Source organism: Typopeltis vanoorti, chromosome 11 (assembly GCF_054136105.1).
Source record: "Typopeltis vanoorti isolate ZY-2024b chromosome 11, IOZ_Tvanoo_1.0, whole genome shotgun sequence".
Classification (NCBI taxonomy): Eukaryota; Metazoa; Arthropoda; class Arachnida; order Uropygi; family Thelyphonidae; genus Typopeltis; species Typopeltis vanoorti.
The window spans coordinates 48,966,648-48,982,187 of NC_143559.1; the positions used below are offsets into that span (position 1 = coordinate 48,966,648).

Here is a 15,540-nt window from a genome sequence, read left to right on the forward strand (position 1 = left end):
TTTTGACTTTTTGTAGTATTTTTGATGTGTATTGAGAGGGGTGGCAACTGCTATAGCTACACTACTGTATCCCCTATCAATGATCCAAAACAGAATTTGAACAGGCAAAACGCAGGAAGCTTGCAGCCTGTCCTAGCGGTAGCCATGCCTTTTGGTCTCTCGCCAAAGCAATCGGTCGCAACTTTTGCCCTACACTACTCCCCCGCTATCATACCCAAATGGCTCAATTGCAACATCACCCACAGAAAAAGCTAATCTCCTGGCTTCACACTTTGCCTCCAATGCATGCATAACCAACAATAGCAAATGTCCCCCAGTCATTCCAACTGCCCAACACACAATGTCCCCTGTATCCCTTTGCCAGAAAGAGATCATAAACCTGTTGTCAAAATTAGACACAAAAAAAGCCCCTGGCCCTGATGGCATTCCTCCAATTGTCCTGAAAGTCTGTGCAGCAGAACTGACTCCTATCCTATGCCATCTATACACACTCTCCTACTCCACCGGTATATATCCCAAAGCCTGGAAATTGGCCTATTTCAACCCATTCCCAAAAAGGGTGACAAATCGCTGCCATCTAACTATTTCCCTATCTCATTCACCTCAATCCTATCTAAAGTGATGGAGGAAACCATTAACTCTCTCAACTACTACTCTAGAGACACCCAGCTATTAAACGACCACCAGTATGGATTCCGTCGATGCCGATCAACAGGTGACCTGCTCTCATATATCACCCATCTCTGGACATATGCCATGGAAAAATTTGGTGAATCCCAAGTAGTCGCACCTGATATCTCTAAAGCCTTTGACCAGGTCTGGCACAAAGGCTTATTAAGCAAACTCCCATCATTTGGACTGTCTCAAGACTTCTGCAGATGGATTGCCAACTTCCTGTCTTGGCACACACTATGTGTGATGGTAGATGGCTCCCTATCCTCCCACTATCCAACAAATGCAGCGGTCCCACAAGGTTCAGTTATCTCACTGACCCTCTTCCTTCTATACATCAATGACTTACTTCAGTTGACCTCCAACCCAATACACAGTTTTGCAGATGACAGCACATTGCACTCCTCCCTTTCATTTGATAAACCTCATCCTGTACAACTCACTTCAACCCACAGAACATCAACCACAACTTCCCTTAATGCAGACCTCCAAAACATCCTCCGATGCGGCTCAGATAACCTTGTCAACTTCAACGCTAGTAAAATCCAGTTCTGTCTTACTTCACACAAAAAACAACCTTTTTCACCCAGTATTATTTTCGATAACACTCAAATTCCCAGACAAGATGAAATCTCTCTTCTAGGAATTACCATGACATCAGGCCTCTCCTGGCATAAACACATCACAACCATTGCATCTTCAGCTTCCAAAAAACTAGGCTTACTATTTTGCTCAAGATGCTAATTCACTTCAAAACAACTGTTAACCCTATACAAATCGCAAATCAGCCCAGATATTGAATACTGTTCTCACATTTGGAGTGGGGGCTCTTAAAAGCTCTCTCAAAATGCTTGACTTAATATGGAGGAGAGCAATTAGACTGATAAATGATCCATCTCTTACTGACTCACTTCCCCCCCCCCCACTCTCACATAGATGCTTAGTCTCTGCAGTTTGTATATTCTACAAATATTTTCATGGAAAATGCTCATCTGAAACAACATCAATAATTCCTCCACTCTCTACTAAACCCATTGGAACACGTACAGCCACCTCCCAACACCCCTTCACAGTACACCTTGAAACCCACAGAACAAGTTTTTTTTCCTCTTCCTTCATCCCTGCTACTGCTGTACTGTGGAAAAATCTCCCCCTGATGCATTTCCCAATGAATACAATATACAGGCTTTTAAATCGAATGTTAACAAGTTCCTCCTCTCCCATCCCGCTACCCATATACGGTACTATAGGTTGACCAGCCAACCTCTCGTATATGGGCCCAACATAAAAAAAAAAAAAAAAACCTGATAACAACTCCTGATTTAACTTATATGTTTCAATCATACCTGTACCCCCCTCCTTTCCTCCTATTCATGAAGCTTTGCATTTTACAGACTTTCAATCTGTTCTCATACTCCACATTCCAAAGACTGCTGACCACCTTTATAAGAGGTTCAAGTTAGTAAAACATGAATCTTCTCTTTCTTTAGAACATATCTTCGTCACCATGAAAACCTAGTGACAAAGTCTGTGCATAATAATCCATATGAGGCCTGATCAAGGTCTTATACAATGGTATCACAACCTCTTTATTTCTGCATGTCGGAGTCCTCTGCATCATTGCCATTATCTGATGTGACTTCTTCACAACTAGTGCAATGTGGCCCCTGAATTTCAGGTCCTTGCTCACCACCACCACTAATTTTAAAGGAAGTAGAGGAGATCTCTGATCTCCTCTACTTCCTTTAAAATTTTCCCACTAAGTGTGTACTTTGCAACCCTTCAGTGCTAACCAAATTTCAAAACCATATACTTTGCAACATTGAACTGACAGTTTCATTTCCTGCCCATTCATGCAATCTATTCAAGTCTTCCTGTAAGGCCATAATCTGCTTGACTCTACATTGCTCTACCCAGTTTTGCATCATTTGCAAACATCTGCATATGATCAGTTAAACCCATTCCAATATCATTAATATACAAATTGAACAACAATAGTCCCAAAAACTGAATCCTGTTGCATACCACTTGTTACCTACCTCTCTCTCTCAGGATATTGCATCCCCATATAGGTATCACAAAGATACCTATCTGACAGCCAGTCACCAATCCAACTCAGAGGTCTGTTATCCAATCTTATCCATTTCAATTTATATTTAATAGCTTGTTGTGTGACAGTCTATCAAAAGCTTTTGCAAAATCTAAGTATTCCATTGTAAAAGCATCTCCCTGGTTCAAGATTTGTTATAGTGCATACATAAGTTAGTAAAACATGATCTCCCTTTAACAAATCCATGCTGATAACTACAGAGAATACCTGCTGTTATTTTCTGTGGTTTCTGTATCCTACTTCTCACCAATCTCTAGTACTTGACCACAACTCCAGATATACAGATTGGCCTATAATTTGTGGCACAACCTTATCACCACCATTGTGCAGTGGAAGAATTTTAACTTCTTTACATTCCCTTGGAACCTGTGCTGTTGTACGTCTCATATTAAACAGGCATGACAATTCCCTGGAACATCCCCTTAAGATATGTGGTGATATATCATCAAATTCTCTCACCTTACTCACATCAAGTTTATTTATTTCCTAAAATACCTCCTGCTCACTCACAATTAAGCCATCCTCTCTATGTCTTCTACAGTCTCAAAATTTCACACTGATGGGAATGAAATACTCTTATCAATTGATCAGTGAATACCTCAACAATGTCTTCTGAAGAGTTACCATTCTACCATTTTTATCCATTAACATCATCTTACCATAACCATTCTTCTTTCTACTTGCCACATATCTAAAAAACTCTCTAGGGGGTTCATCTTCACCTGATTTGCTCATTTCTACTCATACTACACTTTTGTTATGCTTAAAAACTGAGTCACTCTCCTAGCTTGTTCCTTATACTCTTCATGTAACTGATTATTACCATTATTCATCTTGTAATGTCTCCAAAGTGCTGTCTTCTTCTTCTTCAAGATTTCATTCATTTTATTTACCTTTTTCAGCCTTTCGACCTTTGCAATACATTCACCAATTGTTGCTGTATTTCTTTGTCAATTTCCAAGCAGCATTTATTTCCTTACTGCTCAACTCTTCATTCCATGTTATACTTCAAAGCTATCTCTCTTAAACTTGTCATAATCACCAGTCACCATAATCACTTCAACATATATCCTTTCCTCACAGAAGCCTGCATATGGTAATCACTTAATGAACACTCTCACCAACTGCAGAAAAGTGCAAAAACCCCACTCACAATTACATCCTCTAATGAAATGATCAGATCTAAAATTCTTGATCCTCACGTTCCCTCCTTTAGATGCTGCCTGAGATAGATGTCTCTCAAGTTATCTCTTCATTCCATTAATACTTCCATAATTAAAATGCCCATAATAATCACCCTTCCTCTGTTCACTCACCCAAGTTATTTATTCATTTCTTCAACACCACCCTCCACATTCCCTGGCCTATAGCAACATCCAACTAAATACGCTTTCCTGTCAATCTCCACCTCACACCACAATATCTCATAACCATTGCCACAATTTTTTCCTCTTTCACATCTATCCTATGTGGGCATAATTTCCCCGCTATCATCAGCAGCACCCCCTCACCCCAATTCTTGTTCTTTCTATTCTCACTAAAAACACCGTACCATTCCCTTCCATTTCTATTCCTGTTAGAATATCATCTTCATTCAACCATGTTTCACTTATTCCAACAATTATGGGGTGAACAAACTCAATCAGTGAAACTATTTCATCTCCCTTATTTCATATACTTCTGTCATTTGTAAATAAACACAGCAGTTTACTTTTAGGTGTATAACCAGCCCTTTGTTTACTTTTAGGTGTATAACCAGCCCTTTGCTAGTTGTTGGTTGTGATTTTCCCACCACATGTGCCATTGCCCAATCCGCTGCTTACCATGTATATCTGCTCAGTCTCAATTTCTCCACTCACATCCTGATCTATTCCATTTCTATGCTGATCATCCCAATACATACATACATTCATTACTACTTCCAATATCCACTCTCCCTATGTTTCCTTGTCCACCCAGGCTCTCCTTGTTCATCTTGCATTCCTGTTCTCTCTTCATTTCTCATACTACCACTTTCCATTGCCAAGCACTTTTATCTCTTCAATACCACTTCCCTGATATTTCACTTCATTTCTTACTTCTGATCTCTGGATTGCACACACACACACACACACACTGACTTCCATCTCGCAACAATTTCTCCAGTGCACTCACTCTAAAGCCATTCAAATGAAATGCATCACATCTGTATAATTCCATTCTTCCCTCAAATACATACCATACATCCACAAACTGTACTCTTTTCTCTTCACACAGCTTCACTAGCATACCATTCATGATTCTGGCTCTTATTATATTTTCAACATCCAAGTAATCCTTTATGCTGTTCTTCCCAGTTCTGCAATACATCTTTTGAACCTTCAATCTCTCATCATCTTGAAATTGCTAGCTTCATCAATTTCTTGCACCACATTCCATCAATGTAATATACAGCTAGTAACCTTTTCAATTCCAAGTGCATATACATAACCTTACACTTTGCAACACTCAACTAGCATCCATCATCCTTTGCCTATTTAAATCATCCTGCAGGATCTCTACATCATCTACATTAACTATTGCTTAACTGTTCAGTTAAACATGAAATAACTAATATTCTGTAGCTCTCAAATCTGAAATATCATTATTCTACAAATTAGTTCAACTTTAGCAATCCCAATAAAGAGCCCTCTGATAATCCACTGGTTGCCTGTCTTCTTCTCAATTCTGTTCACCATATTTTAATTAATATCTGTCTGTGCGGTTAGCCTAGTGGCTTTGCGCTTCGCAACCATATGCCTGGGGAAGGAGTGTCCTGGGTTCGATTCTCGTCGCTGACATGAGGAGCTTAAGGATCTTCCTCAGCCATAGCCAAGTTAGCCAGTCTTGGGTGTGGACAGCAGGGTTCCCCCCCCCCCCCAGTTTATCTGGAGTTTTTCATCCCACAAGCAGGCAAACTGGCCCCGTGAACACACACGGATTTACAGCCATAAATACTTAATCCCCATGAGGGGGCTCAACTTGCCCCAATAGGGACGGGGGAGAAAAGGGAGGAAACTTCATATGAATAAAAAAAAAATTAATATCTAACTCTATTGTCACTTCATTATAGGTGATTATTAAGTGAGTAAATGACTAAAGCAAGATCTGCTGTTCATACATCCCCCCCCCCCCATGCACATATGTTATTTCTAACTTGAAGCCTCTGTTATATAAAGAAACTATGTTACCCTCTTTCCACTTCCTTAGAACAGCCTGGTCAGCAACACTGTCAATTCTTGTACATTTTCTCATATCATACTAGCTGATATTCCATCTAATCCCATGGTTGTCTTCACGTCAGGATTTCATAATATCCTTAGCACCTCCAATCTCAAACCAGTTTCTTGTACATTACAGCATTATCCCACTTGATGCACTCTTGCAAAGAAATAGCACAGTAACTCAACTATTTCTTGATTTTCTTGAGAGTTGCTTCTTGGTGACAAAGAGAGGAAAGTAGATGGTTGATATGAGACAAAAAAAAAGTTTTAGTATTCAGAGAGGATTTTTTTTTTTTTTTGCTAATACCTGTTTTAAGTTTGTGCTGCCGAGTCTGTTTTTTTTTTTTTTTTTGACCCAGCTCGTAACCATTTAAAGACTACATTATATGTAACATAGTGATGGCATGATGAGCTGTGTGGATGACACAAAAGGGACTTCTTAGATGAGTCTGTGACTCCATGGGGTCTTTGGATAATAATAGAACATATATTGTATTGGTGGAAGCTCATCCAGATGTATAAGATTAAGGATCTAGGGTGAAGGTCAACAGAGACATTAAGCTCAAAGACCCACTAAAGACTAAGAAGAGATGTACTGCTGCCGTAAAAAGGGCAGACAAGTAAAGATACAAAGATAGTTGTACCACTGCATGAGACCTTGATCAGATCAGACCATATCTGAACCACTCTGCATAAAACTGGGCATCTAGTCATCACATCAAAAAGTGTGATGAAGAAACTCTCAGGTTTGCAGACAATTCACTAAGACAACATTAGGTGTCTGAAAAGTTTGTTATGAGAAAATTGAGGAAATTTAAATTGCAGTGCTCATTGTGGTAGAGTGTGGATAATACAAATAACTTTTGTTACATGCACATTCATTATCCATGTGTTTGCATATACATGGTTTCATTTCAGTACATAAGCTGCATTCTATCAAGGTTATGGAAGCTTCAGCACATGTGCCTTGTTTCCTACCTCTCTCTCTCCAGTGTTTCATTTCATTATTTACAAATATATATATCTGTAAATAGCAACTGTGCTCTTTTAGCAAGATCTCTGGCAAGAGAAAAACAACAGCAACTAAGAGTTAAAATAAAAATGTGAATAAAGATTTGGTTTTCGTTCACATTCTTCTTTTCACTCTTAGTTGCCTAGCAAATTCCATTCTTTATAGGTGAAAGAAAAGGCCTAGGAAATCTAATTCTTTAAAGGCAAAGTTGGGAGTTCTGAATCAGTTTGATAGAGGTGAACATACCATTGACATTCAAAGAGCCACAGGACTGAGAGATACTACAGTGAGAACCATTCACGATAATACTAATATAATTTCTAAAAGCACTCAATCATCCACGAATCTCGGCATGACCAGAGTAATGAAATCTTGATCTCATGCAATTGAGAAAATGGAAATGATTCTGGCTATATGGATTGAGCATAAGAATCAACATGCCTTTATCTGGGATGATCATACAAGAGAAGGCAAAGAATTTGTATGAACATCTGATGAAAGATGAAAAGCCACCAACACCTTTTGCTGCTAATTGTGGGTGGTTTTTGATCACTATACATTCCACAATCTCAATATGACTAGTGAGACTGCAGCTGCAGATCATGTTGCCACTGAAGAATTTCATGATCTCTTCACAGAAAAAAATAGCAGAAAGAGGTTACACGCTAAAGCAGATGTTTAATTTAGATGAAGTTGGCCTGTTTTGGAGGCATATGCCCAGTCATCCCTATCAAGGAAGTCTACAAAATAAGACCTCTCATGGTGTATCACTCAGAAAACCCACAGTCACTGAAGGGATATGTAAAGGCAAGATTGCCTGCTGTGTGGAGAGTGAAATATTAGAAGGGCTGGATAACATCACAAATTGTCAGTGAATATTTTTGGGGAAAGTTGCATGAAGAATTGAAAACCTACTGTGAAAATGAGAAGATTCCTTTCAAAATCCTTGTCATTCTGGATCATGCACCTGGAAAGGATTCTGGTACCCACAAAATGTTGCTGATTTCAGTGAAAATATTGAGGTGTTATTCCTCCCACCCAACACAACATCACTCCTCCAACCCACGGATCAAGATGTCATGGCAATTTTTAAAGCCTACTATCTGTGACAAACCTTCTCCAGGCTTATCTCAAGGAACGTGATGCATATGGCAAGCTTAACATCAATGAATTCTGGTGGCAATATAACATCAGGATGTCAATTGATATCATTCGTGATGCCTGGAATGAGCTCATTCCTCATTTTATGAACAGCATGTGGAAGAAACTCTGGCCTGAGGCTGTAAACATTGTCAGAGATTTGCCATTGGAAAATGATGTTGCCAATGCAAAGAAAACTATTGCCAGGATGGCGCATCAGATTGGATTTGAGGAGATCAACAAGGAATGTAGAAGAGTTGCTTGATTCGTATCAGGAGTATCTGAGCAATGAAGATCATTTGGCTATGGAATAGAACCTAACAGATAAGCTTAAGTGTTGACGGTTATTCATGACTTATTTTTAACAGTATTAACAACACCAAATGAACTATTTTATAAAAAGATGTTTTATTAACTACTTATATTTTGCTGAATTTCAAATCAGCATCATTAGGACACAACACAGCATGCATATGCAATAGTGAGTAAGTTAAACAATACAATTGTAACAGACAAAAGATCTATAGTCCTATTTTGGCACCCTTTAATGTTGTAAAAAAAAAAATACAGCTATGTGGGAGTTCCATGTAAAAGTTTGGTAAAGAGTGGAGAGGGGGAAAACCCATAGCAGTATCATTAATCTGTTTTTTTATGCTATCGACTATGGGTTATAGGGAATGATGTCACCTCTTTATTTACCAATGTACTACTTATAGACACTCTTAATTTGATCAAGTCTAAATTTCCCCAATATCTTTGAATTATTTAAATTTACTATGTATGCAGGTTACTTTACATGGGGAGGAAAAATCTACAGACAGATTAATGGTACTGCTATAGGTTCCCTCCTCTTCCCCCCCCGCCCCCTCCATTAGCAAACTTTTACATGGAACACTTTCAAAACAAAGTACTTACCATAGCTACATACAAGTCCCTGGTGTGGTTACACTATGTTGATGATATGTTTGCCATTTGGCCCCATGGACAAGACACTAATGCTTTGTCACTTATCTAAACAGCCAACATCCCAAAATCCACTTGACAGTAGAAAAAGAATCTAACTGTTTACCTTTTCTTGACACTTTTAGTCACTCACCTTTCAGATGAATCTTTTTCAGGAAGACAGAAATATCTTTTTCCATTTACAGAAAACCAACACACACAGGATATAAAAACAATACATCACCATCCGTCCAACAGTATGGCATTTTAAAAACAATTACACAAAGAGCCAGAGCCATTTATTCTAACAATACAGCTCTGTCCACAGAACTCAAATATCTGTGCCATATGTTCTTGGCCAATGGCTACAATTCCTACAAAATAGATAAAATACAACATAGCCCCATTATCCCTCCCCCCCCTAATACACAGGAACACAAGTTTACTATTTCTATTCACTATGTCAGAGGTACATCAGAAAAGATGCCAAAGTACTGATGCAACATGGCCTTTGCACCACATTCAAACCTCATGCTAAATTAGCAATTCTGATCTGCTCGCCTAAGGATAAACTTCACTGTCTAGCATACCTTGGAGTGTATGAAGTTCCCTGTAACTGTGACTTGGTCTACTATGGGAAGACAGGAAGATCTGTTAACATCCACCTGTAAGAACATAAAAAACACATTCACTACCATTATTATGGCAAGTCAGGACTGGCAGAACCATGCTTTGGACATCCCTTCACACAGCACTACATGGAAGAAAACTAATGTGCTATTTAGAAGTTGTTACAGATCTGAAAAATTATTTTTTGAGTCAGCGATGGCTATGAAGAATTCTCCTAACCTGAACAGGACTTGAATCAGATTCCTTACTGATGTTCTTTTCTATGCATGACTTATTTGTAATGGTCTTAATAACACCAAATGAACTATTTGTTTTATTAATAAACAGATGTTTTATTAACTTCTTATATTTTGCTAAATTTCAAACCATCATCATCATCACAGCATGTATACACGACAGTCAGTAAGTTAAACAATACAACTGTAATGGACAAAAGACCTGAAGTCCTATTTTGGTGCCCTCTAATGTTGTAAAAAAAAATTACAGATATGTGGGAGTTGCTCTTAAGATAACAGTCTACCAAATTTTAATGCAACCATATTTGTTGAACAAATATGGTTGCATTAATTTGGATAAGGATAGATAAAGAATGGAGTGAGCAGTAGCTTTTTACACAGAGATTAATAGGTAAGTGGAATGTATATTGCCAGAATGGGTTGTGAATCTGAAAGTGAACCCCCAATACAGATAGGTATCAACAAGTTGTGTAATGGAGTGCCTCAGTGGTCTGTTTTAGGGCCATTACTATTTAACTTGTATATTAATGATATTGGCAAAGATTTGGATGGAGATATTTAGTTGTTTGCAGATGATGCAAAGTTGGGACGAACCATAAAGAGTAGTGAAGATGTTGTGGCCTTGCAAGAAGACGTGAATAAATTAAGTGATTGGGCAAGCAAATGGGGATGTGAGTTCAATGTTGCAAAATGTAAGGTTTTAAAATTTGGAAAACAAAGATGGGATGCAGAATTTATGCTTGGTGAGAATATATTGTTGGAGGTAGAGGAAATAAGAGATCTGGGGGTGATAGTGGATAAGGATCTAAAATTTAGGGGACACATTGCCAAAATTGTGAAGACAACACAAAGGCTTCTGGGAATGATGCGGAGGACACTGACGTGTAGAAGTAGGGAGATTCTTGTTCCATTGTATAAGGCTTTGATTAGGCCACGCATGGACTATTGTGCCCAGATTTGGTCACTGGGTTTTCAGAAGGATGAAGAGATGTTGGAAAGGGTCCAAAGGCAACTGACTAATGTAGTTTCTGACCTCTGGAATGTTGAGTATGAGGAGAGATTGAGAAGATGTAATTTGCAGAGTCTAGTGGAGAGAAGGAAGAGGGGAGATATGATAGAGACCTACAAGTTGGTAAGGGGTTGTTATAAGATCAATGGTGGAGAAGTTCTACAGAGAATAGTGGGAGATCAGGGGAGAACCAGAGGTCATCCCTGGAAACTGTATAAAGAGGGTGTGAGTAGGGGCGTGAGAAGCAGGTTTTTTTCATGCAGAGTTGTGAATGATTGGAATGCGTTGCCTGAGAGTGTGGTGTCTGCAAGGAGTTTGAGTGTCTTTAAGACATGGTATGATGAGATGTGTGTGTGATAAAAGGACCTCCCAGATGTGTCTTTGACTCCATGAGGTCTTGGGAAATAATAATAATAATAATAATAATAATACTGATTTATTTATCTATCTATCTAAATTTACCTATCTCTGGATCCTCTGCAAAGTTTTTTCATCACATCAGAGACTACATGCCAGATTTCTGCATAAGCAGTCCAGGTATGGTATGACATACCTGGACTACTTATGACATCAGATATGCTGATGGTCAAATATGACTCAGGCTTTCTATTATGAGTTTATAGACTGCACGAAGATCAGCTAATAATTATAACTGCTTTAAAGCAGAGAAAGTGTTTGTATCAGTTTGCATATATGACAACCAAAGAAAGTTCCATTTTTTGTGATAAATTCCTCTCACAGAATCATTGTATAATCAATAACACATTATTGTGGCTATGCAATGGATTAAATAATCTGGGAAAACCCGCTCTAGTCTGGATATCAAAAATGGCCCTTATTTCCTTAATGGAGAATAGTTTCACTCTGGGTAGTGAAAATCATTTACTGTCTAAATAATATTCACAAAAATGCATGCTTTAGTGGAATCTGAATAGAATGAAACAGCCTATAGAATGAAAACAGAGACACTACTTATGCAGATAATCAGGTTGGCATGAGTTGAGCAACCTTGAGAAACATAATGGCTCACCTCTTAAATGAACCCAAAATGGCAGGCTATGAGAAAGCTTGTGGCCTATGTTTGTCAGTATCATTCTCTGGTCAGTTTTATCTTTTGTGCAGGAAAAAAAAAATACCCTCCTGCTGTATCGGAATTTTATATGGCCAATCTTTCTAACCAAAGGGCCACTGATTAGAAAGACTTTTAAACCCACATTTTATAATAAGGCCATTGTAATGGATACAACAGGAATTATTTCTCATATATTCACCAGTCAGTTCTTTATCTATACTTTGCTTTTAATGACAGACAGTAAATAATTATTTACTGGCTGTCATTAGCTTAAGTTCATTATCAGAGGCAATTTAATACTACACCCTCAGTGAAGACAAACTAAAATTACTTGGATACCAAGGGTAGTCACGTGCATGTAGGGCAATAGTGGTGCTGTCTGTGGCAATTATTGTTGTTGATACTGATGGATAAATAGGGTAGTGCATTAAAATCTATTTGAAATCATACAATCCATTTTGTTACAGTTAACAGGGTTCCATAGAACTTATGCCATTCTCAGGAACACTCTTCAACAAGACATCGTCTTACATAAAAAACTCCATGTACTTTAAAACCACTATCCAAAACCTTTCATTCATCCCTTTTTAGGAATATTCCAGCAGACGATACACTAGTTCTCCTGTCCAAAATGATTCCCCTGACATTTGCAAACTCTAAGCATTTTCTAAAATCAGATTATTTTAGCTGGAATAGCCATCTCTTTAAAGAAATTGAAGGTGTAGCAATGGGCTCCCCACTTTTGCCCCAATTGCAAACTTATATATGAAATCATTTGAATATTTGGCACTGAATTTGCTCCCCCAATCTTAAAGTATGGTTGAAGTATATGGACAATATCTTTGCCATTTGGCCACATGGCCTCTAACTTTTTACATTTCCTCAATAATATCCATCCTCGTATTAGTTTCACTATGGAAGAAGAAAAAAAGAAATACAAACTATAGATCAGTTTGTATTTCTTCAGTAGTTCTTAAGATTTTGGAGAAATTAGTGAGAGATTAAGTACAGTATTTAATGTAATCAGTGGTGTACCTCAGGGTTCAGTCCTTGGGCCACTATTATTCAATCTATACATTAATGACATCAAGCAGGGTCTACAATCTGATTTGCAATTGTTCGCTGATGATGTGAAGATAGGTTGGGCAATCAGGAATGCTACTGATATCCAGAAATTACAAAATGATTTGAAAAGACTGGAAATCTCAGTAAATGAAAATGGCTGTCAGTTTACTGTTAGTAAGTGTAAAGTTATACACTTTGGAATGATTAGAGTTCCAGCAGCATATTATATTAGGTGGGTTATGCTACAAGAAACTGAAGAGGCAAGGGATCTTGGTGTATTGGTGGATAAGAATTTAAAGTTCAAAGGTCACATAGCAAAAGTTGCAAATACAACTCAGAGGAAAATTGCTATGTTGAAGAAAACCTTGACATGAGGATAAGAAAGTAATTTTGCCTGTTTATAAGGCTTTGATAAGACCACACCTGGATTACTGTTCACAGATTTGTTTCAAGGGAATAAAGAAGCTGTGGAAAGGGTGCAAAGAAGAGTTACAAAGATTATATCCGTATTATGGGATTTAGATTATGAGGATGGGGTGCTTAAGGGTCAAAGCTGTATAACTGAGAGGAGAGCTATATAACTGAGAGGAGACCTCCACATAGACTTTAAAGGAATGCGGAGAACTGACCAGGGCTTCTGACCTAATGTTCAATCCTCACCTACTCGTGGTGCACCCTGTTGGGTATCTACCTGGATACTAAATGAACAAGGATGGGCTGGCAATTTGGGATTTAGCCAACCAAATTGTATTCTTATAGGGTTAAACCAAAATACAAAATGATGATACAACATGACAAACTTTCAAGCCGGCTGGGGCATTGCCCAGTTAAACAATGCCCCTGTTGTTTTTCCCAGGGCACCAGGGCGAACAGCGAAAAGTCAGCTACTGGAACAAACACACCGCAACTCAAATATCACCAGAGTTGAAGATCGGTACTATCAACATAAGAAGCCTGAATGGCAAAGAAATGAAGCTAGCTGAGAAATTAGATAAGTACCAGATCGACATAATAGGGGTGACTGAAACAAAAAAGACAAAAGCTGGTGAGATCTTTCTGAGCAATAAATACAAAATGTTATATTCAGGCAATGGCAATCAAGGAAAAGAAGGAGTAGCCATAGTATTCAACACTAAATTCAACACTGAGCGCCTCCGTAGCGCAATTGGAAGAACGATGGTACATTGCGCCCTTCGATTGGAATAGGCCGAAGTTCGATTCTCGTCGCGACGGGAGGAATCTTTATCTGGTCGATTTCAATCGATGGTGAGTTAGCCGATCTCATACGGAGGTAGCAGGGTTTTTTCTCCCGGAAACTCGGGTTTTTCATCCCGCATACATACAAATCGGCCCTTCAGAACACACGCAATTTACAGACAAAAATTACTAGTTGTGGTGGTGTTGGAGGTGGGCGGTAGATGGCGCTGATTCGTAGTAGAGGTAAGGTGTAGAGACAGTTGAAGATGTCCTCCCGCGATGAGTCTTCGGACTCCTTGGAGGTATCAGGAATAATAATAAATACGAGGCTAATCTTCTTGAATGGCAGGCAGTCTTAAGTAGATTGATATGTGCAAATATCAGAATGGGAAACGGGACAATGAGATTTACCTGTGCCTATGGTCCCACAGAAGGCTCTACTAAGGTAGAAGTGGAAGAATTTTTTGAGGCTCTAGAGAAAGCAACTGACACAATGAAAAAGGAAAAGTTGGTCCTTGTTGGGGATCTAAATAGCAAAGTAGGAAGTGATTGTCAGACATACAAAAATGTTTTGGGAAAATGTGGAGAAAAGAGCAAAGCTAATAATAATGATAAATACCTGTTGGATTTCTGCTCAGGACATGGACTGGTTATTACTAACACCATGTTCCAACATAAAAAGAGCACAAATTCACATGGAGAGAATAGGCAAGGAATAAGAAAAGTCTCTTTGACTATGTTATTGTTGATAGTGATGTTTTCTCCTTGGTGCAGGATACCAGAGTGTACACAGGATTTGAAATTGGAAGTGATCACTATTTAGTCTTGAGCAAGATAAAATTGAATTTCATATTGAAAGAATAACACGTAAGAAAGTTTTAAAGTGAATAAAAGTTGAGCAGCTCTCAGATGTGAACTATAGACTAAAATACACAAAGATTATTGAAGAAAAAATGAAAGAGTTTGAGAACAGGAACCAAACTTTTGAGATTCAGTGACAAACCTTGAAGAAAACCCTGATTGATTCAGCCAGATAGGCATGTGGTGAGGTTGTATGCAAGGATAGAAAAATCAGAACTCCATGATGGACACAGGATGTAAAAGAGACAGTGAAGGAAAAGAAGAAAGTATATCAAAAATTCCTGGCAAATAAGTCAGCTTGTGCTCTTAGAGAATACAGAGACAAATGTAAGAACGCTAAACATTGTGTAAA

General features: G+C 38.4%; 1 protein-coding gene across 1 annotated transcript in view; it reads right to left on the reverse strand.

Annotated features, from left to right (window-relative positions):
* Positions 1-9,586: 9,586 nt before the first annotated feature.
* LOC150101562 (protein arginine methyltransferase NDUFAF7, mitochondrial) overlaps positions 9,587-15,540 on the reverse strand; it is a 158,645-nt gene continuing 152,691 nt past the window's right edge. Inside the window, exon 10 of the mRNA XM_090401052.1 lies at positions 9,587-9,783. Coding sequence (XP_090257178.1) covers positions 9,700-9,783 — 84 coding nt within the window. The 3' untranslated portion in view covers positions 9,587-9,699. The remainder of the gene's footprint in view (positions 9,784-15,540) is intronic.